The sequence below is a fragment of the Punica granatum genome, chromosome 2, assembly GCF_007655135.1.
Source record: "Punica granatum isolate Tunisia-2019 chromosome 2, ASM765513v2, whole genome shotgun sequence".
In the NCBI taxonomy this organism is placed as follows: Eukaryota; Viridiplantae; Streptophyta; class Magnoliopsida; order Myrtales; family Lythraceae; genus Punica; species Punica granatum.
Window position 1 is genome coordinate 3,310,607 of NC_045128.1, and position 21,763 is coordinate 3,332,369.

The 21,763-nt window shown below is 40.6% G+C and overlaps 5 protein-coding genes across 8 annotated transcripts; all 5 read right to left on the reverse strand.

Moving 5' to 3' along the window:
* Positions 1-1,473: 1,473 nt before the first annotated feature.
* Positions 1,474-3,516, reverse strand: LOC116195809 (UPF0496 protein At3g19250-like). The gene is made up of 2 exons (XM_031525169.1): positions 2,983-3,516; positions 1,474-2,896 (listed from the first exon to the last, which is right to left on the reverse strand). Exons 1-2 carry the CDS (start codon positions 3,068-3,070, stop codon positions 1,818-1,820), a joined length of 1,167 nt encoding a protein of 388 aa, XP_031381029.1. The 5' UTR covers positions 3,071-3,516; the 3' UTR covers positions 1,474-1,817.
* A 293-nt stretch (positions 3,517-3,809) lies between these two features.
* LOC116195810 (UPF0496 protein At3g19330-like) lies at positions 3,810-7,187 on the reverse strand. 4 transcript variants are annotated; one of them, XM_031525174.1, is made up of 7 exons: positions 6,874-7,187; positions 5,673-6,787; positions 5,439-5,490; positions 5,149-5,269; positions 4,555-4,837; positions 4,317-4,382; positions 3,810-4,099 (listed from the first exon to the last, which is right to left on the reverse strand). In XM_031525174.1, exons 1-2 carry the CDS (start codon positions 6,956-6,958, stop codon positions 5,715-5,717), a joined length of 1,158 nt encoding a protein of 385 aa, XP_031381034.1. In that variant the 5' UTR covers positions 6,959-7,187; the 3' UTR covers positions 3,810-4,099; positions 4,317-4,382; positions 4,555-4,837; positions 5,149-5,269; positions 5,439-5,490; positions 5,673-5,714. The 4 variants fall into 4 exon arrangements, with proteins under 4 accessions (XP_031381034.1, XP_031381033.1, XP_031381032.1 ...); XM_031525173.1 differs by having other exon boundaries at positions 5,434-5,490; XM_031525172.1 differs by having other exon boundaries at positions 5,434-5,528.
* LOC116197007 lies at positions 4,607-5,322 on the reverse strand. Its single transcript, XM_031526995.1, has 3 exons — positions 5,149-5,322; positions 4,988-5,056; positions 4,607-4,837 (listed from the first exon to the last, which is right to left on the reverse strand). Exons 1-3 carry the CDS (start codon positions 5,320-5,322, stop codon positions 4,607-4,609), a joined length of 474 nt encoding a protein of 157 aa, XP_031382855.1.
* Positions 7,188-8,277: 1,090 nt separating the features above from the next.
* LOC116196157 (chalcone synthase) lies at positions 8,278-10,166 on the reverse strand. The gene is made up of 3 exons (XM_031525740.1): positions 9,814-10,166; positions 9,373-9,680; positions 8,278-9,255 (listed from the first exon to the last, which is right to left on the reverse strand). The coding sequence occupies exons 1-3, from the start codon at positions 10,004-10,006 to the stop codon at positions 8,560-8,562; spliced, it is 1,197 nt and encodes a 398-aa protein (XP_031381600.1). The 5' UTR covers positions 10,007-10,166; the 3' UTR covers positions 8,278-8,559.
* A 6,071-nt stretch (positions 10,167-16,237) lies between these two features.
* LOC116195495 (histidine biosynthesis bifunctional protein hisIE, chloroplastic) lies at positions 16,238-18,901 on the reverse strand. The gene is made up of 5 exons (XM_031524728.1): positions 18,565-18,901; positions 17,275-17,520; positions 17,098-17,193; positions 16,853-17,004; positions 16,238-16,684 (listed from the first exon to the last, which is right to left on the reverse strand). Exons 1-5 carry the CDS (start codon positions 18,733-18,735, stop codon positions 16,483-16,485), a joined length of 867 nt encoding a protein of 288 aa, XP_031380588.1. The 5' UTR covers positions 18,736-18,901; the 3' UTR covers positions 16,238-16,482.
* Positions 18,902-21,763: the final 2,862 nt, after the last annotated feature.

Sequence of the window (21,763 nt, forward strand, 5' to 3'; positions counted from 1 at the left end):
GTTGTTCATTTATGTTCATGTCATGTCTTGATCTGATCAAAATTTAATCATCATTGAAAGGCTTGTGATAATTATACAGTTTAATTTAGATTAAGAATTGCGTTCTTTTTACGAATGTAGACAGATTATATATAAACAAATTAAAATCAATAATTTAAATTAATCCTAATAGAGTCTTGTGTTTATAAACTAATAATAGTTAAAAAGGAAGAATCTTACTAAACTGATGGCTGAAGAAAAAGAAAGTTATATTTTCATTTACAAATTTTTAATGAAATAATGGATCTTTCGTTTCGAGAGAAATATTGTTTTAATAAATTGAAAATAGTGAATGTACAAGGTACATATTGATTAATACTTTTTTTTTTTTTGGCTGGCGTGAGCTAACCCAATTTATTAAAATAAAGGAAATTGCACAAATGAATACCATGCTCGCATGCATCCACATTGAGTCAGTCTTTCACGTTCTCCGGGATTGCACAAATGGTTTGGACTAAACTTGTCCCTTCCAATAGGCGGCACATCTTCTTCTCTTTGCCGTTAGTGCCATGGATTTCTTCAGACTTGGCAAAAAATGTGTATTCGGACCACCGAGGTACTCCATGGGCGACAACCTTCGGAACAGGCTGCTGGATTTTATGGAATTGGCGTAAAAACGAGTGTTTGGTGATCAATTCATGCCGCCGTTTATTACGTCAGATATCCCATGATATTACCGGTTTCTCAAATCTATCACATGATTTAAAAATTACCCAAAAAGGCCTATGGTTACATCTAGTTCCAAATCTATTTCGACATTAATTTTTCCGTCAACATTTAACGGTGTTATTGACAGGGAACGTAAGTGAGCCCATTCATGCCGCTATGGCCCTTTGCCCTTGGATAGATTTGAGAAAAAATTAAAATTATGGGATAAATTTGACAAAAAATTAAATCATAGGATAATTTTGGAGCTCATTTATATTTCATTGACGGATAAATTGACGGCGTATTAAATTTAGAATAAGATGTAAACCATAAGCATTTTTGGATAATTTTCAAAGCATATGATAGATTTGAGAAACCGGTGATACCATGAGATATATGAAGTAATAACTCCTTTTTATTTTATTTTTTAGAATAAAAAATTGTCTTTGCAGTTAATTATTAATTAGTGATTTATCTTTTATTATGAAATTGAGAAGAAAAATTAGTAAAATAAAAACCTTATCTTACGTATCAACTTTTTGAACAAATGGCATATAATAACAAACACTCCAGTACTATATTAGCTATAGATATAATAGATTTCTCCCTTTCTTATATGTGGAATTATATTTTATCTTCTATATTTCCCCCTCAGCATTTCATTTGCTTGTACATTACTCTTTGTCCCAATTGGGGATAAACATAAATAACCCATGATCATCCCGAGCCTGAGGATTCGATCCGATGATTAGCATTGAATCTGGCCGCACAGAATCAATGTTGACAGATTGAGTAAAAAGTGTTTGCATAAGATCGCATCTACGACAACTGAAAAGACCAGATTTGGCAGAGAAATCCGACAGAAGCCGGAGTTCACCGCGACAAATCGCTTGCTCGAACTGTCCCTGGAGAATAGAGATCTCAAACATCACACCAGAGCAAGCGATGCTGTCGGATAGTAAGTACACTCTATACTCTGCTACTAGAATCGAAGTCCACGGCTTATAAATCGTGCGAAGTACACAGCCTATAGATTCTGCAACCATAAGATGTTGCTGGCTATAATCATTTTGTTAGAAGAGAAGACATTGCTAAAATCTTCATTTGCTACTGCAAGTGATAAAAATGAGTCAGGAATCATCGGTTCGATCGCGATGAGAGCAGATCTCTTCGAAAAGCAGTTCCCTAGCCCTGTTGACAGTGGTGAACCAGAGGCAGGTGTCCACCACGAGATGCTCGAGCTGCTGGGAGAATGCGCTCGGGCTCCTCCTAAGATGCTTCACCACCTCCCGGATTGGCCCTGGGTCCCCGCCCCTCTCCAGCCCGATCTGTATCAGGCGCCTGTCCCCCTCTACTGTGGTTTGTAGCCTCTCCACAAGGCTATCCACGGTCTCCAAGTGCTCACTAAGCGCATACACCACCCGAGCGGCCTCATTGAGCTGGTCTGCACGGGAGAGCTCCCTCTCCACGAACTTTCTGGGGGGCAGGAAAGGGATAATGCAGGGAGCGGCGGCGGCCGCGACTACGAGGGAGTGGGCGGTGACTGCAGCGGCGGAGACTGCTACAACAGCTGCTGTCCCGATGACACAAAGGCCCGACTTGGAGGTGGCACGATGGACAAGTCGAACCCTCGAGCGAGACTTCCGGACACGGCTGGTCAGGTGGTTCTTGAGCTCGAGAGAGCAGTCACGCATCGGCTTGAAGGTGTCCGACCCCGTGAACGGAAAGGAGCTGCTGCAGTGATCGAACTGGACGAAGACTTCGTATGCCCTTCTGCACTGGGCCTCCGACAGGGACTCGGCATCGAAGGGCAGCACGGAGAGGAGATCGAAGAGCGGGGCGTAGATGGCTCGGGCCTTCCGCACGCCCAACTGGAGAGCGATGAAGAGCTCGGTGGCCCTCTCGCTCTCGTCGAAGTAGGACGACGCCAGATCGGTTAGCCTACAGCGCTTCGCCCGGCCGAGGGCCTCCCTCACGCGGCCGCAGTCGGGATACAGGGCCTCGGCCATGATCCTCTCCCGGGTCCGTTCCCAGGACTCCTGGCGGTTGAATTGGAGCTCCTGATCATCCGGGATGATTGACCCGACGTCCTCGAACAGGGTCCATATCTTCTTGTAGGAGTCGCTCTGGAGGGCGTGGGCGTACTCGTGGTGGACGTCGATGGGCGAGAGAAGGCCGCTCGATCGCGGGGTTCCGTCGCTGGAGGGCCCTGCAGAGAGGGAAGCTGGTTCAAGCATTTCCACAAACACCCAGCAAACAATCGAGTAAAAAAAGCAGGAAGAGCAGCAGAAGTACCGCACCAACCTCGCGAGGGAGGCGGGTGGGGGCTGGGAGTCGGGCAAGAAGACGAGAGAGAGCAGCTGGCGGTGATGCAATCGAGCATGTTCAGCCACAATGCTGAGCTGGGCTATGTCGCATTCAAGCATATAACCGATCGGTCGGGGCAGTTGCTTGATGATCACTGCTGACGAACACAGCAATGGAGTTTTGCTATAGTCAATCCGGCGAAATCGGGAGGAAGACTGTTGCTTTCATCAGCTTTCGAGCTTGCTGAGGAAGGAAGGGAACCCCGACACCGGTCCGGTTTGCTGGTTGGCGGAGACCAGACACGGAGAGAGAGAGAGAGACGGTAAGTCGGTATACTGGCGAAAAGTCAAATGGGCCTCAGGCCCAAAAGGGCCCATCTCTCATCTCCTTTAGCTTTGATAGTTTATGGGACCCAGAAGGCAGGACCTTCTATTACATGCATTGCAGTGCCATTATTTAGGGTGTTTGTTTTATTTAGGGCGTGTATACTTACATGTATATATATAATAAAGGCGAACTCGATACTGGAGCAAGATGTAGTTTTTACTTACAACTGAAAGGCATTAGCATATGGGCCCTGGTGTTGTGCGAGTGATAATTCAGTTCCTTGCCGTTGCGATGATGCGAGTGAAGTAGTCCAATTACTTAATCTATTTGCGAATAGAATGGGTTCCATTCGATAAGATTAAGTTGACGGCACCCTGCCTACGTAATGTGTCCCGAGTTTCAGGTCATACTCCGCATGGACTTTCTTATAATGCAGTAACCTTTCTCATTGGCATTCAAATGTATGCATTGTTTCGCTGCAGCATATGTATGTGCCAATCACTGGTCGGGGAACCGCACATCGCTGTAAATTTTCCATCATGAAGCTCGGTTCTCATCATTAATGTTAACAGAATAAGATGAATAATACGCATACATTACTAACTGCAGGGCGAAAAATGACTCAAGAATCAACATGGGCAAAAAATTGCTCTCTCTAGTGTCTTCTGCGTCCTGCAAAAAACCTCAGTTATCCATTCACCAGAGGCTTTTTGCTTTTGTGCGGTCTCTTCCTCTTCCTACTTCTACTTCTCGCATGGCCTTTATCCGCTTCCCTCTCCTGCATCAGATACTACGAGAATTCAATGTTTGAGGCGGATGCCATCAGAAAGTGTGAGAACAAGATTGTACTTCATTTCGATTAATTTTCAATCTATTTAGGTTGGCTTTTCACAATTAAGGTAATAGAACATCGAGAGATCAAATTAATTGTGACATAAAACTCTTTCGTGTATAAGGCTCGTGGTGCTTATTGGTAGAAAAGCATGTCCACATACCTTTTCAGATGGAGATTTTTCATTTCGATGAGTCCTTTTCTTCAAACATGATAATGGATTCGAACCCTGCCAAGATCAAATGCAGTAAGAAACGCCCAACAAGTTACCAAATAAATTCCCGCATGACGATGAGATTATTATTACTACGGTAAAGGGGGTGGGGGGAACCATAGCAGCACAACACTAATAAAAGGTCTCAGGCTTGAAATGGAAATTGGTGCAGGATATGAATAAGAACCTTTGCTCTCTTTCTCTTGAACTGGGGCTTATCCTTCACACCAAGTCCTTTCCTAGCAGCTTGTGACACTTTGCCTGCTGCTGTTATGTCTGCTCCGATGACCACCAAGATCTTCTTCATCAGAGTGGTTCGGTTCCTGGGATGCCAAAACCACACCCGTTTTCTTTTCCAACCTTTTCCACTCCTCCTCAGTTATATGCAAGCGCTTTTCCTCAGAATCTTTCACAAATTTGCTCTGAACAGAAGATGGTTTCTCCAGAAACATTACAGGAATGCCAGGTATCTAGAACAGAATAATCATGAACACTGAAGTTATAAATTGCTCAAGAACACAATAAATCACGAGAAAATAGCAAGACGCAGTTTGACTAAATTAAGAAAGGGTTCAAGTGCAACTTCAGAACATGAAAAGCAAAATTTTCCATATGGATACATTCAGATAAGAGTCTGATGGAAAAGGGATTCTCATCCTGCAATAACGAAAGACAAGCCATGGTTGTAACTGTAAAGGCATCAAAAAGATCACTATGCCAAGTGAATGAAGCAATATGACTTGCCAAAGACATTTAAGTTCAGTAACATGTAATGACCGACCTCCTGAAGCTTTTTTTGAAGATCAGCGTCCTGAGTAACCACAAAAAAGTGTTCATGATTATTTTCCTTGACAGCCTCCAAGATGCAGGTATTAGCTTTGGTCTTGCTGTCATGATCACACCTGAACAGTAAAATCCCAAGTGAGCCTATCACACAACGATTCTTTGACAACATTACGGGAAGTTTCTAACTGGAAGATGGAAAAGGAGATATGAATCTAATTTTAGCCACTCAATTTTTTCCTACGAGCCAAGTGAGAGGCGTGACTACTACCCACTACGTCACCTTACAGATATATACAGGGATGACGCCTCTGCTTCGCGTGCTTCATCTTCGACCGCTCTACTCAATGGCGCGGGAAGAGAAATTACGGAAATATTCTGATCAGCAAAGGCAAATCAAATAAAGCAGCAGAGCATCGGATAGCATATTAAAAGTTATACAGCACATCTCATAACAGCATATTGTGTTTAGCAATAACAAATACCGACTCAGCTGTATTATTGTGCCTCAAATTATCATACATTTGGTCCGGTTCAACTATGAAACATGGTCGGCAACTATCGTCAGGAAGCAACACTATGGTGAGAGCAAATCTGTTCGAGGAGCAGCCTCCAGGCCTTGCTGACAGTGGTGAAGAAGAGGCAGATGGCCTCCTCGAGTTGCTCGAGCAGTTCGAGTAAGTCGCTGGGATCGCTCCTCAGATGCTTCACCGCCTGCTGGATAGCGTACAGATCCCCAACCCTCACTAGGCCCAAACGAATTAGCCCCCGGAGGCTCTCTATCTTAGCCTGCACTTTATCGACTATCAGATATATCGTCTCCAAGTGCCTGTCGAGCCCATACGTCGACCTATACGCAGCATCGAGCTGCGCCGCCCGCGCAAGCGCCCTCTTCGTGAACCTGCCCGGTGTAATCATGTGGTTGGCAGCACAGGGGGCTGCGATGACAATTGCTAGGAGGGAGTGGGCGGTCACTGCAGCTGCAGATACTGTCGCGACCACTGCAGTCCCAATGAGGCACAGAGCTGGACCAGAGGAGGCACGTTTTACGAGGCTGGCTCGGGACCGGGACCTCTTTATCCGGTTTTCAAGGTACCGTTTGAGGTCCGAGAATCGGCTGCGCATCTGCACGAAACCATCTAGGGTGGAGCAGGTGAAGGGGTCATCATGGGAATCCAACTCGGCAAACATTTCATATGCACGGTTGCACTGTAACGGGGTGAGGGACCCAACTTCGAGGGGGAGCACTGAGAGGAGGTCCAGGAGGGGAGCGTAGGCAGCCCGGGCGCGGTAGACGTTCTCCTGGAGGAGGAGGCAGAGGCCAATGGTGTTCTCGCTATCCTGGAAGTAGGCCGAGGCCAATCGGGTCAGCTTCCCTGGCCGAGCCCGGCCGAGAGCCTCCTGAACGGACTCCTTGTTGGGGTCAAGGACCTCGGAGAGGATCCTATCCCGGGTCTCCTCGATAGACTCTTGGGGGCGAATCCCGAAACCCTGATCGTGGGAGTCAGACCCGACGACCCGGGTCCGGGTCCATACCTCATTGTAGGAGTTGGTATGGAGGCTGAGCCTGTACTCTTCGTGGAGGTTGATAGGCGAAGGGAGGCCGCTCGACCGCGGGATCGCGTCGGTTGACGGTCCTGCAGGGGGGCAGAAACTCGTTCAGGCATTTCAGCAAACAGTTTGACGGCAGCAAGAAAGGGGGAAGAAAGGCCGACGAACTGACCTTGAGGTGGCGGCGACTGTGAATTGTGATTATTTTCGTCCGGAAGAGATGGCGGCGGCGATTTGGCCGAGAGGCACTGGAGCATCTTCAGGCACGGACATGAGCTACGCCGGACTCGACCAAGAAACTGATAGGCGCATCGTCTGATGGTCAAGGGCGAGGTGGGAAACGGAGGAATCCCAGAATCGGAGAGGCCATCACTGATCTGTGCTGGTTCCTGAATTCAATTGGGAGCATCCGGAAGTTTCATCATTGCTCCAGTACAGTCGCCGAATCCATGGAGGTAGAGGACGACGTCAATGCGAAGATGATGGAGAGAGATTGGGGGGAAGAAGATGGCCCCGGCAAAAGTCAAACGGGCCTCAGGCCCAGATATCTATCTGGGCTAGTTGAACTACGCCGGCCCATTAGTGGCCTATTAGAGAAATTCTTCAAATATATATATATATATTTATTTATTTTTTCCTCTTTCGGTAGTAAAAATTCTTCAATTTAGATTGCAAGTTGTATTGTAACAAGGGAAAGCTTTTAAATCGGAGCGGACGAAATCGTTAATTTACTATAGCTCTTACTCGGATTAGACATGGAGCAATTAGTTGCACTTGATCCAATTGCAGTCGGTAAATTATTTCAGATTGATATATTTATACCTACTCAATTGACCATATACTTAATACTTGATAATCAAAAGATTCGAAATTAAATCACTTTTTACTTACTACTATTATTATTATTATTACTATAAAGAGAGGCTTACGTATTTAGTATGATGAAATTAAACTCCTAATTACTAATTAAGGGAAATTGAATTTCTCACCAAATATCGAATCTCAAATCTACTACATCCTTTTCTGATTTTCTACTTATTCTTAGCATATGGAGAGAAAAGAAAAGAAAAATCGTACGAGGGGAGTTCCTCTAGTCTAGAAACTTTCCCTCTCATCCAATTTTCCCGATTCTCTGGTATGGTCTGAAACTAGATAAAGTTTTTCCATCATATAAAAATTATTTATTTTATTTATCTATTTTGTTGAAGGCAAGGACGTACCTAATAATAAATAGAAATTGGCAGTTGAGGTAGCCTTTCACGTGCAAACTACCAAGCAAGGAAGGCTGAGCGCCTGCCCAAATCCAAGCAGTCAAACTCAATCCAACTTCATGGCTTGAAAATTCCAACATAATTCAACGTTGTCCTTGCAATAGTAATGTTCCATTCAATCGTTAAAATATACGATGTGTCACAACTTAAAGAATTTTCTCCTACTTGTCAAACTATTCGTGTATCCTCCACGCACGATCTCTCGATTTATTACTCATGTCGGATTATAAAGCTCAATATTCCGAAACTCACGCTAAATGCCAAGACTGACAGGTTGAACACGCGGAATAACTAGTCCGGTTGAGAACATTGCAATGGCTCGTGAATATTTCATTATCATCGACCATTTGAGATACAAAGAACAAAGTTTCAAATTACTTGAAAAAGAGGAAAAAAAAAAAGGTGAAAAAAAAACCTTAAACAAAACGAAACAAAGCCGGAGATATCACTTTGATTCATTTGAATTTCATTTCCCCCCATGTCGTTACGACTGCCACCATGACAAACGCACACTATTAATTATTACCCGCCAAACCAATAAATACCCTTAATTAAACGCCGTGTAATCGTCGACCGACCAATCTGGCTCAGTGAGCCGGCTCGATCGGGACGCTGTGCAGCACGAGGGTCTCCACCGTGAGACCTGGTCCGAACCCGAAGAGGACACCCCAGTCGAGGCCCTCGCCGGTGGTGGCCTTCCCTTCCTTGAGCGACTTCTTCCTCATCTCGTCGAGGATGAATAGCACGCACGCGCTGGACATGTTCCCGTACTCGCTCAGCACGTGGCGCGTGGCCCTCATCTTCTCCTCCTTCAGCCCCAGCTTGGCCTCCACCTGGTCCAGGATGGCCGGCCCCCCGGGGTGGGCGATCCAGAAGATGGAGTTCCAGTCGTTGATCCCGATCGGGGTGAAGGCCTCGACAAGGCTCTTCTCGATGTTCTTGGAGATCAGGCCAGGCACGTCCTTGAGGAGATGGAAGGTCAGGCCAACCTCGCGGAGGTGGCCGTCGATCGCACCATCAGAGTCCGGTAGGATGGTCTGCGCAGCCGAGACCAGCTGGTAGAGCGGCCTCTCAATCTTGGTGTCGGGGTCTGCACCGACGATCACAGCAGCAGCACCGTCCCCGAACAAGGCTTGGCCAACAAGGGAGTCGAGGTGGGTGTCGGAGGGTCCACGGAACGTGACAGCAGTGATCTCCGAGCACACCACGAGGACGCGGGCGCCCTTGTTGTTCTCTGCCAAGTCTTTGGCTAGACGGAGGACCGTGCCGCCGGCGAAGCATCCCTAATCAATCCGGACAACGTTAATTAATTAGATCAGAGAATAACTATACCGAAGCAGGCAATATTGAATTCACCACAAAAACGAACCGACAGACATGATAAGACTTGGGGTATTTACCTGCTGGTACATCATAAATCGCTTCACGGAGGGGCGGAGGCCGAGCAGCTTGGTGAGCTGGTAGTCGGCTCCGGGCATGTCGACTCCAGAGGTGGTGCAGAAGATGAGATGGGTGATCTTCGACTTGGGCTGACCCCATTCCTTGATGGCCTTCGAGGCCGCCTCCTTTCCTAGCTTCGGCACCTCCACGACCACAATGTCCTGCCTAGCGTCCAGCGACGTTGCCATGTACGCGCACATGTTTGGGTTCTCCTTCAGGAATTCCTCGGTCAGGTGCATGTATCTCTTCTTTATCATCGACTTTTCACCTGCACGGTGAAATTCAGAATTCGAATTGGTATTTTTCCATTTTCAAGTTTGATAAAGGAGAGAAGTTAATTATAAGAGCTAGTCATGACAAACGCATGTATGCATGGATATTCATCGGCATGAATTACGTACACATGCGCTTGAACTTCTCCTTGAGCTCGGTCTTGTGCTCGCTGTTGGTGATCCTGAAGTAGTAGTCGGGGTAGTCCGCCTGGGACACGCAGTTGCTCGGGGTGGCGGTCCCTATGGCAAGGACAGTGGCAGGGCCACTCGCACGCTGGGCCTTCCTGATCTCCTCGATGGTGGGGGTGGTGGTGGCAGCCATTGTACGTGTTATATATGTATATATATGTCGTCCCGCGCACCTACCGCTGGAGCTCCGGTGGCCGAGATTCGGAGTCCCCGAACCAAAGGAGAGAGGGCTCGTGAAATGAAATGTAATTAAAAGTGTGCGTCGGATCGTATATCGGGAGTGAAATGGGAGAGGGGGTGGGAGGGGATTTATATGAGGTGAGGGGTTAGGTTTGATGGACGGGCAGGTCGAACGCCACGTGGAGTTGGGGTTAGGCCTGTACAAGCCGTGGTAGATATGGTTCCACATGACACGGCCTATACATCAAATAACATAAATTAATTAATTGTATTTTTCAGTAATTTCAATTTTCGAATATTCGATGAAATTTTATGGGTCTGTGCGTGCTTGTGTGTTTTTCCCAGTGTACTATTATTCGAACCAACAAAATTGATATGATTTAAAAGAGAATGTAACGCAGTAGTGCACGTCATCATCTGTTGATTTAGAGATCACCAATTCGATATCTAGTAAAACTACACGTACCATTTTATTAGTTATTTAAAATTTCTCTTTATCAAACCAGAAACTCTTACTTTCAAAATGTCGACATGTGCCGCTACACTAAATCTCCTATTCCTCTAGACCGAATCACATGTCATATAGAAGATAATGTACTTCCCAAAACAGGCCTAGCGTACATAGGTCAGGTCATGTGTTTAATTTTTCAGGACTGGCGCGCCAACTATCCTAGCTATGATTCGGTCAAGCTACTTCTTCTTCCCTAATTAACATTTTGGCACTAGGTGGTCGCTAATCCCCTGGCCCCGTATATGAACTTACGAGTTATGACTCTACCTCGGCCTCTCGACGCTATTGGTTGGAAAAGAGTCGCCCAGATCTAGTCACTGCAGCGCGGTCATGCGAGGAGAGGATGCATTATTCCTCCTCCCAAAATAAGTCACGGGTGCTACTATGTCGAGTAACTTAGAGCTGATGACTAACATTTTCATTACAATAATTTTGCCTTATTAAGTCGACGTAAGGAAGTATCAATACAATCAAAGCAGACGAGTGGATAACTACTAAGAACGGGAATGATGTGCCATAACTATGTAAATCTTAAAAATCTGATCCTTCCTTCCTAACTATATATGTTATCGCAAGGTTGGATAGTTTAAGATTTTTTTAAAGATGGATATTTTTCTTGAGCTTATTTCGATAAAAAATTAAAGTGAACTGATTTTCAAGAGATAATTCAATAATGTTAAAATGTAAAAAATCCTCATTTGACATATATCGTTTAATTCTTTAGCTAGAATTAATTAGCAAATATATGAAGGGTTAGCAATAGATCGAGTACATCCACTCTACACATTCAAGTAATGTTAGGTCATCATCATTAATTGAAACCTCCAAGTAGTAGTTGACATTGTATTATTTCCCAAAAATGGCAATATTGCTGGATATCATTTTTCGGTAAAAAAATAATTATGGGAGACATTATTTTCCATGTTTCATATATCAATATCTGATATAGAACATTTGCAAGTCATTGTCTCATAAACGAAAGCATCGAAAATTTGAGAAAATATTTCATTACTATATGACGCAATAATGTGATGAGTAAAAACGAATATAAGATTATTGCTATTAGCTAGCAATAATTATTGTAATCCTTTTGCCAACAGTAATTGTAATTGCTTGCATATATCAATGTCGCTTTTAGGATTGCTGTCATCCAATCAGTAAAATATTTAAAAGTAAAGTAAGAAAAGAAAATAATTTGTGGGCATTTCATTAAGTTCGTTAAAATATTTAAAAATCATAATAAAAGTTTTCCTATATTAATTCAAAACAACTTTAAGCAATTCTATGAATGAGATGACCCTAAATAGAGAATATGATATATACATACATATATATGTATAATCAACTTAAATGTTAAAATTTTATTGTATTTCTTCACGATGAAATATGTCAAAGCTGTCATTACAAACGTGCTGTCCGCCGGGGCGTGCCTCTGACCCACCAAACGTTCCAACTCGACCGGGGGCTGCTGCTTTCAGTAGCTCGTGCATGCAAACCAAACGTGTATGCGTGAGCGGGTGTTGGTTGGCATATGAAAGATTTTTGTTTCGGTCGTCATCTCAATTTCGCTGGTCATCCATCTCGACAACAACGTGCGAGAGCCATGCCCGGACATTGCACCGCGCAGTCCATACCCGAAGGTTTAAAGAAAATTAACGCGCAGGTGCCTCGTGGGCACATTGAACTCGTTATTCGCAACTAATAACCTAAGGCCACTTCATGATAAAAAAAAAAAAAGTTGATTCACCCAAAGAAAATTTTAGTTAATTAAAAACGTGAGATTAAGTCTATACGTTAATGATCATTATGTCTGGGGTTAGTGCCTAGTTCGAGATAATCTCCGGAGCATTTGGATAATAGAAGATCCTACGGCCTACTATGTTATGAGAAATACTCCAAGATGATCTGAATCAAAATAAAAGTTCATGATTTTTACATTTAAAATATAATTTGTGATAAATTTGAAAAAAATAGTAAAATAATTTTCACTTCCATCACTATTTTTACTTTTTTTAAAATATATTTTTTCAGAAAAAAAGTATAAGGATATTTTTGCTAACGTGAAGCTAGAAAAATTTATGACGTGAGAATAATTTGAGTAATCACTAACTGTTAAAACATGATAAAAATTAAATTTATAAATATAAAATAAACAGAAAAAAATGATAATAAATTTTATTTATAAAAAGCTTTTTAAATTATATGTAATCTGGAATAGTAGATAAGAGTTTTTTTTTTAAAGTAGGTCATCTCAATATAAATAAATATGTTTATTTAATCTCTATAGTTTTTAAAATCTTCCTAAAAATTTAAAAATTCTTTAAACATAACACGGCCCAAAACTTCTATCGCTTTAAGTGCAAATTCTCAACTTTGGTTAATCTATGAAACTTTTTTTTTCCCTTAAAATATAGAAGAAGTGTTTAGAAACCTCCAACTCTCTCCATCAAACTAAATTTTATTAAGGTCAACTCATTTAAAACTTTTTCGAATTGCCGCGATGCTCACTTTTGTGAAAAAAAGAAGTGCTCTTTTAGCCCTTACAGATTTCTTTTTTTCTTTATTACAAAAGAATCACATGAGTTCAAGATAATAATTTGAATTTTTTTTAAATATATATATATATATATATACATATTTAATTCTTCTCGTTCATGAAATATCTTTTAGGATCATCGTTTGACAAGCATTTGATTAAATTCTACATTTTATCCTACTAAAACATTATCAATTTTTTCTACATCTGCAAAAATTTAATTTGTGGCATGCCATGCAGTTTAGCAAATAGATGAACGAGCTTATTAATAATACACAAGGGGAGTAATCCCTCTATCTATGTAATTAAAAATATCGATAGGAGTAAATTTGTGTGGACACTATGCCTCCATACCATGTAACAAACTTCCAAATTTGACCAAAAAAATTTATAGAGAATTATTTTTCCTTTCCCTTCCAGCTGGGAAGTAACCAAATAACTATAGTTATGGGTCCTTGTCATAAAAAGCAAATAATTATAGTTTTACTTAAGGAGGTGGATAATTATTCTGAAATTTTCTTTGCTCCACATGATACTTTTTGTGTTAGGTGGTATATAATAGGGTTAGGTTAAGTTCAGGCTCATTTCCGTGGACCGGTAGAACTATCGTAGTCGTGGCTAAGGGATTTCGGTTTTCTCTCACGAAGTTGGGAACTGCTTTCGTAGAGCAGAATATACAATATTACTTGTGCTTTTTTATCAGGTAGAGAAGGACTTCTATTAAATTATGTGAAAAAACATAAAATTGTATCGAGTTATATGATATCGTCATGCCAGTTAATTAATTTTTTTTGTCTTTAATTTCAGTGTGTATAAGCATTATATATAGTTGTCGATAATGACTATGATCTAATGCCACTACCCCTCAGAAATCGAAAGAAGTAAGCTCTGGCAAATGAGAGAATCTTTCTTGAGAATATACGTTCTCACTGCATCTCCTCTTAAATTTTGGCCCTTATTTGTTGGTAGCTCAAAAGTATCGTCAAGGCCGCGGTCCATTTACGAACCATCTTAGACACTTATTACAAAGCCGTTGAATCAATTCTCTATAATAAAATTCATATCATAAAAAGTTGATGCGACAGTATATGTGTGTAAATCGCGATATTTTAAATGAACCAAATAGTAGGGTTTTGGTGTATATAATCAATTGACAAGTCCTTCAATGCATCACCAACTAAGTGCTCTTCTCTCTTATTATTTCTTAGCTTCAATTTTTTGGTTCAAGAGCCAAAATAGGGGGGCTAAGAAAAGAGCATGTTGGGTTGGTAGTTCGAACATATTTATGGACAATCTAATTCACATTAAGTTTTTTTTTTTTGATTATATAGGAAGCCTACGAGCCTAATGCAATAATTCACATTATATTTAAATGTACGGTTACAATTAATATTTATTATAACCAGAACATCAAATAGTCATTTTCCCAGTAATGATCATGCATTTCGGTGTCATACCTTTACTCGCACCTCGACCACCAATAGCATGCGGGTAGGAACTCTGGTGAGGTCACCTATCAGCACCGGCCATGGTCGCAACAAATACGTTGTATCGGTTTTTTCCGGTACGCCCCATCAAGTACGAGGAAAGAATCGCTTTCCCAATCTAAAGATAATGTTTCGGAGAAAAAGCGATTGCAGAAAACAAATGGCGCAATCGTTTATTTCTGGCTCCTGTAATCCAGAAGTGACTATGCTTCCGATAAAAACGGAAGCAGGTCGATGCCGTGCTGCCACTCTGCCTAGTAGGAACATGGGCATGGTTCCTGTTTTGGCACCAAATTGAAATTAGTCAAGGAATCTGCCTTCTTCGGAATTGGAATTCTCCATATGTCCCTTCACTTCCGAAACCTCGTTACCGGTCTTTTTCGTGCCTAACAGATGAAAAATGAAATAAAATTAAAGACTCTCATTTTAGCCGGCTACTTAATAAGGAAAAAGAAGTTGTGTTTGATTTTGGTGATGACAAACGAAGATGACCAATCCCATTTGAAGTGAATTAAAATGAACAAATAGATAAAAACAAATGATGGTCTAAATTAGGAGAAAAATTTAGATGATTCTATCTCAAATGACGTGGTGAGAAAGAATCAATAAGAATTGTTTAATGAAGAATAATTATGGCAATTATCCGAGTGATTAGTACCAAGTCTCTAATTTCATACATTTTGATTGGTACTTCCTTACACCACGTGGCGAGGTAGGATCACTCAATAACTTCTCATAAATTAGGGACGGATATGGAGGAGTTCCGGAGTGGTTGTGAGATGAATGCCGAGGCAAGTTGTCCGAACCAGAGTGACGGAAATTAATAATTCCATGAAAAATTAAAGAACGATTTGCAAATTTCTTTTATTTTTTAAAATTCGGCACACGGTTTTTCTTTAATTTTTTCTTTAGGAATGGTTTCTTCTTCACGGAGCCATCCCGAGCTCACGAGTACTCCAAACATCCATAGTGCTCGTACAAGTGCGAGATTTCGCATGAAACCAAGCGACCAATTCAAAGGATATATGGCGAAAAGATTCCCTTACTGACCTAAGGACACAACGGCTAGTATTTCAGACGATGATATATATATTTATGTTGATTGACATGGAGCGGAACGCAGGCTTACTCATGCGAGTCAAGGGCTGTGTGTGATGGGCTCGAAATAAGATATGCCAGTGATGACGAAAACTCTCCGGTCGATAGATTAAGAAGGGTGTGTGCGAGAACGATTCGGTTGATAGAAGGAGGCGGGGTTTATATAATTAGATCGTGTCATCAGTCATCGCAACTGCGCAAATAATTTTATGATGATCCTTGGACGGAATTGATGCGAGTGAACTATTGATGAGGTTCATGATTTGTCCCCTTCTCGGCTGTTTCATTTGCTAGAGAACATTTTTCCTTAATCATCTTTCGATGTCGATTATGGTCATGTCGTACGTTAAACTTTATGGGTAGGACTGTAAGAGTCGGTTAGTCTAGAACGAAAGAGACCTTGGCTGAGCCTAATATTGCTGAATTAATCATCTTCTACCTCCGAAAGCTTTCTCTTGAGGACCAGGCGTTCGAATGGCACTACTTACTTGAAGCCATGAGCATGGAACTAGCTCATGAAATTAGGCCCCATGACAAAACCTCTTCGTGATGTCAAGAAGAGAAATCATGGTAGCAATTAACATTCATCGTAATCCTCTGAATCAGTCATATGCCAACGTTACAATGACGCCAATACAAATAAATCCAGGGACTAGATACATCTTGTAATCTGAGTCGAGCATTTATTCCACAAAATCTGATTTCTCAACCGACTACATCGTATTTACATGCCCGGAAAAATCAATAAGAAAACAGGAATACACACAAAATACATAGGTCAAGTGCGAGGACCGAGCCTAGCCCTGTTTGCGGCTCTTCTTTTCTTCTATTCCTGACTGAGAAAATCTCTTCCGGAGAATCTCGAGAACATCTTCCATCTTCACGCCTCTTAAATTAAGCATGACCATGGAGTGGTATAGCACATCTGCCATCTCCGATGCCGTTCGTGGTCTGTCTTCATTCTCTTCTAACGTCCTACACAACTCATCTGCCTCTTCCCTGAAAACAAAGTTTGAGCTTGTAAGGTCATCGTAGCTAGAATAGATAGATAATTTGCCGTGTATTTAGTACAGATATTGCATTTTCATGGACAAAGAAACTTTTAAGTCTATATTGCTTATTTTTTTGAATGAATTCCACCAAAATTTTTCCCCGCTATGTATTCACCTGATCTTTGAGCATAGCAGCTTATTGTCGAGCAACAATCGTTTTGTCCAGGAGGGTTTCCCTTCCTTCGGCTCATCCAACTCAGCTCTCCGCTTAGAGATGGTAGACTCCAAGGAGTACAATGTTGACATAGCCAACTCATTTTGTTCAACCTAGAGCCAATGATTAATGGAAAGGAGGTTTAGAAACAGGTTGCAATACATCAGGGCGGAAAATAAATCATTTGCAGGTCCAGAGCTGCAAACCTCGGAATTTCCCAGTAAACACGACACCGACGAATAATAGCAAGTCTCAGCCCCCGTATGACATGTGGGCCCATCTGGTTTTCCGAGATATATTATCTGCATATATGAGAGATTAGATTAAATATAAAAACAAAAAACAGCAAATTTGACCAGGCAAGAAGACTTTCAAACACTCACCGAGTCTCGGTCACAATCGAGAAAGATGTCGTGAATATTGATGAAATTCATGGAGGTTTCTCCCTTCGTCCATAGAGATGACCTCGATCGGCTGAAAAAGGTAGCCTTGAGAGTGGAAATAGTTTTGGCCAAAGCATCCCTGTTGGCAAATCCTTGCATTAAGATTGCCCCAGTATCAACATTCTGAGCTATGGCAACAGCTAAACCTTTGTCGTCCCATTTTACACTATCTAACAAAGAGTCAACCTGCGAAAGAATTTTAAATCCCAGATTCATAATATTGAAGCATAATTAAAATGTAAATTCTTCGAGACAAGCTGTATGTGATTCAATCTTGTCAGTGCTTACACATATTAAAAAATGACCATGCAACAACATTACGAATTTTCATAGAAGGATGACTATGCCCGGAAACTGATGGTATTTCAACATGTTTACCAATACACACGAACCGATATCACAATGTGGAGTTCAGATGCAGCTCAGAGAATCATAACAGCCAACTATCAAACTAATAATGTACATTAATATGTTTTCTTTTTCAGGGAAAATTTACAGGTCATGTACCCTCCTTACGGTTACTGCATGAAAACAGATCAATTTCACTGGGATGATGGCATGGAGGGTTAACTCAATCTTGTCATCTTCCGACACAGAAGTGGTACAGAAGGTAACCACACCTGCTTTATAGATGACATATAAACTTCCGGTATCCTTTTCCCACAAACATTGCTATTTGTTTGGCCAAACATGAAACATCAACCTCCATCTTGTTTTGCAAACATACTAATAATCCCGATGGAACGATTAATCAGGTACATTGTAAATTGATGTTAGCTACATATGTAGTGTCCAGATGTAGCTCGTAAAACAACTGAAGATATGTAATCGGGCAACGATGGACACCTTCGGGAGAATGTTCACCGGGCAAATGGGAAGCCCATCCACCGGGTTTTCTTCTCCTTCCTTGATTTTTCAGACTTGTAACGATATCTACCCACCATTTAAACCGGTAGAAATCTGACTTAAGTCTGAGAAACGCAACATTGCTCGCGTATTCAACATTGTAAATGCTAATGCAACGCAATGGTTCCTTCTAAAATGGTATCAGCTAATGGACAACAATCATGGCTACAGATACAAGCAGCGGCCAGCAACATCATGAACGATTTCATCGATTTAAGGATGTTATACTATATGGCTGCTCTGCATCAGATAATCTATGTAACTTAGCAGATTCACGAATCTCATTTATGGAGATGGAGGTGAAATGGCAGCTCAGTTAAGTACCTTAGCCTGAAGAGAGAGGCCTTTATCTATCTTAAACTCCGAGGAAGCAAACACTACGTGACTGCTCCTCGGCCGACAGCTGTATCCGCAGGAGCCACCGCCGGCGGAAAGCGAGAGGCGGACTCTCTTAGGGAACCTCAGAGGCTGAAGGCAGTGAAACGACGAGGCCATCGCGTGGAACGGCACCGCGAGCCTCACCGAAGCATTTGCATCAAGCTCAACCTCAGAGGTAATAGGCAGGAGATGGCAATGGCGGCGAGCTGAGCTCGGACGAGCTGCAGCTGCGGGAGGAGGGCGAGGCGGCGGCGGGGTGTGGGGTGTGAAGGGTTTCAGTGTGGGGTTTTGAAGGGACGAAGAGGGGGTTGGTTGCAAATATTTCTCTCTGAAACATTTTTATTTCGGTGCTCAAACATAGTGAAAATTGTAATATTTCCCTATTTAAGTAAGTATATTATGAAATTGCACATTGCCGTAACGGAAAACGACGTCGAAGTAAACGGTAGGGGTATATACGAAAATGTATAGAAATAGTGAGTAATTAATATACTACAAAAAGAAGATTATAATAGATGTTAAGAATAAATTAATATTTCGAACAAAAATACATTAAGTGATATATATATATATATACTATTTCCATTTCTCTGGAGAAAATAAATGTTGCGTGATTTTCTAATATATACTAATATCATATGACAAAATTTTTATTATTTAAAGATATATTTTTTGGGAGATTTCGGTCATGAATTTTTATTTTTTATGGTTCTTCTATCTTGAAATAAAACCATATTAATTTAATTATTACTAATGAAAGCATATTTATTCATTTTTTTAGACCAATGCTTACATTCATGGTGATTACTACTTTTTCTAATGCCTAGAATAGAAACACTCTTTCTATAATTAGGATGGTTGATCTCTCTAAGGAAAAAAAAATATGAATTTTCATTTTGAGTCCGTAAATATGTTTTTTAAAAGATTATTACTATGTCATTCATCCAATAAAAAAATATTGCTATATCTTTCTAATAATTAACCTAAAATCTTTCTAATTAAAAAATAATTGCATAAGTTGTAATTACGCAAGATGTAAGGGTTATTTAATAGATGTGACTGGTATATTAAATTAGAGGATCTTTAGGCACACTAATTATGAAAATTTAGTTAATATGTCATGGTGAGTGAAATTTTAAATTAAGAAGATTTTTGGGTCGATTATTATGAGGTATAGTAACACTCTTTAGAAAGTGAAAATTTTCAAAAAAAACTTTTCAACTTGTAATCTCTTTTTTCATTTTAAGCAAAGGACGACAAAAGCCAGTGTCCAGTAACCGTAAATTACCCAAAAAGAAACTTCATCGAGTCCATCAGATATATCTAAACGAATATCGAATATAAGTAAATATCAAGAGACTCGAATCTATCTGAGAGAGGATATGAGTCCCGTAAAAATATTATAATATGATTGGTTTTAAAGTTGAATTATGATTTTAATTTGTTTGTAATGATTGTAATGTTAAATTATGAGAAAAAGTATGAAAAAGTAAAAAAATTAATGATTGTATTGTTGAATTGTGGAAAAAGTAACGAATAGTTGAGATAATTTATTATTAAAAATTAAATTGAATGATTAAAAAAATTGAAGAAAAATGAAAAATTAATAATTATGTTGTTGACTTTTGTTGTGTAGTGAATATAGTTAAAGTTAAAATTAAAATTTTAAAATCAGATTGCGAAATCAAACGGAGTATAACCCTGTTTGGATTCGAAGTTAAAATCACCATGATTTTAACTTTAACTTTAACTCTACACTACACAACAAAACACACATTTGAAAAGTCAAACTGGTGGGTCCCATATCTTATTCAAACACACAATCTCATTATACACAATTATCTACTACATCCATTTATTTTATTTAAAGTCAAATTGGTGGGCCTACAAACCCTTATCTTCTTCCTCAGTTAAAGTTAAAGTAAAGTTTCGTTGACTTTAACTCCGAATCCAAACGGCCCGAATATTCTTCTCTACTTACTGACTTTCTGAATCGAAAATTTGCTTAAATGAAAGGGAAAAAGGAGCAAAAATGATGCGACAGTTCGATAATGATCCTTCATGGGAGCCAAGCTGGTTTATGAGCGGCGGGTTAGCAAAGTCCGGGACGCGGGGGCATCTACCATGGACCCGAGCAGTACGGTATACCTCGTCCATCATTTGGGAGAAAGGATTTTACCGTTTCTAACCTTTATGATCTAACAATTTTTGAGAGTATGATGGTACGATGTAATTAAATAAAATTCGGAGAAAAGGACAAGAAATCGATGTGGACAAAAGTCTTTTTTGCCAGTGTCAGTTGTCGCCTCAATGAGAAGTTCTTTTTGAAAAGTAACCTTTTTTTTTTCTTTTTCTTTTTGTTCGAGCAAAAGAGATAGCTTCTTGCAGAAGTTTGCTTTAGGCTTAAGGAAAAATGGAAAAAGAAAATCAAAAGTAAAATAAAATGGTTAATTTTATTATACGCCCTAGACTTTGGGAGCAATCTCGAAACATCCCTTATAGTTTGACTCGTTTCAAAAGATTTTATAGCAACATGTTGTTTGTTTAGTTGATTCTAGCCGTTCAACTAAAAACGCTATTATTTTTATCGAATGGTTTGGGAATGGAGGAATTAATGGTTTTAAGTGTTAAAATGTTTGTAAAGGAGGTTTTTGGACAATTTAGATTGGTAGATCAATTCGTTATCGTGATATATAATTTATGATATTTCAGTCATTTTTTTAACTTAGAACTATTTAGACTATTTAAGGTAAATAATCTCAGAGTACTTTCTTCTGTTTGACTAGTCTCTAGGGCTTTTGAACCCTATGTTCACACTATCCAAGTCGGTCGCCAAAGTTAGGTTTGTCAGTCCAAGGTGAAACCCAACTTCGCCAACCAACCATGGGGTTTGCAAGCCTCAGACCGTAGGTGGCTCACCAAAGCTAAGCAGTTTCGATGACCCCAAGGAGAATATGAAGAGTGCATGTTTATCTTCCTTATTTTTTTTGATAAATGTTAATATTAGTTTATTATTATTTTTCTATTTTTTATAAATAATATTTATTACATAGACGATAAGGGTAATCAATTCTTTCAATAATTTTTAATGACATTCTTGATATAATTATCCCCTCTAACTGAATAAATAAAATTTTATTCGCAT

Bases quoted from the DNA above. Each gene is read 5' to 3' on its own strand.
- LOC116195809 (XM_031525169.1), bottom strand. From the start codon at position 3,070: ATGCTCGATTGCATCACCGCCAGCTGCTCTCTCTCGTCTTCTTGCCCG. The intron at 2,897-2,982 runs GTACTTCTGCTG...CCCTCTCTGCAG, and splicing joins TCCCTCGCGAGGTTGGTGCG to GGCCCTCCAGCGACGGAACC.
- LOC116197007 (XM_031526995.1), bottom strand. From the start codon at position 5,322: ATGTTGTCAAAGAATCGTTGTGTGATAGGCTCACTTGGGATTTTACTG. The intron at 5,057-5,148 runs GTCGGTCATTAC...ATGCCTTTACAG, and splicing joins TTCAAAAAAAGCTTCAGGAG to TTACAACCATGGCTTGTCTT. The intron at 4,838-4,987 runs GTATCCATATGG...ATTCTGTTCTAG, and splicing joins CATCAGACTCTTATCTGAAT to ATACCTGGCATTCCTGTAAT.
- LOC116195810 (XM_031525174.1), bottom strand. From the start codon at position 6,958: ATGCTCCAGTGCCTCTCGGCCAAATCGCCGCCGCCATCTCTTCCGGAC. The intron at 6,788-6,873 runs GTCAGTTCGTCG...GCCCCCCTGCAG, and splicing joins ACAGTCGCCGCCACCTCAAG to GACCGTCAACCGACGCGATC.
- LOC116196157 (XM_031525740.1), bottom strand. From the start codon at position 10,006: ATGGCTGCCACCACCACCCCCACCATCGAGGAGATCAGGAAGGCCCAG. The intron at 9,681-9,813 runs GTACGTAATTCA...TTCACCGTGCAG, and splicing joins GGAGAAGTTCAAGCGCATGT to GTGAAAAGTCGATGATAAAG. The intron at 9,256-9,372 runs GTAAATACCCCA...CGGATTGATTAG, and splicing joins GATTTATGATGTACCAGCAG to GGATGCTTCGCCGGCGGCAC.
- LOC116195495 (XM_031524728.1), bottom strand. From the start codon at position 18,735: ATGGCCTCGTCGTTTCACTGCCTTCAGCCTCTGAGGTTCCCTAAGAGA. The intron at 17,521-18,564 runs GTACTTAACTGA...ATTCTTTCGCAG, and splicing joins GCCTCTCTCTTCAGGCTAAG to GTTGACTCTTTGTTAGATAG. The intron at 17,194-17,274 runs GTGAGTGTTTGA...TCATATATGCAG, and splicing joins TCGATTGTGACCGAGACTCG to ATAATATATCTCGGAAAACC.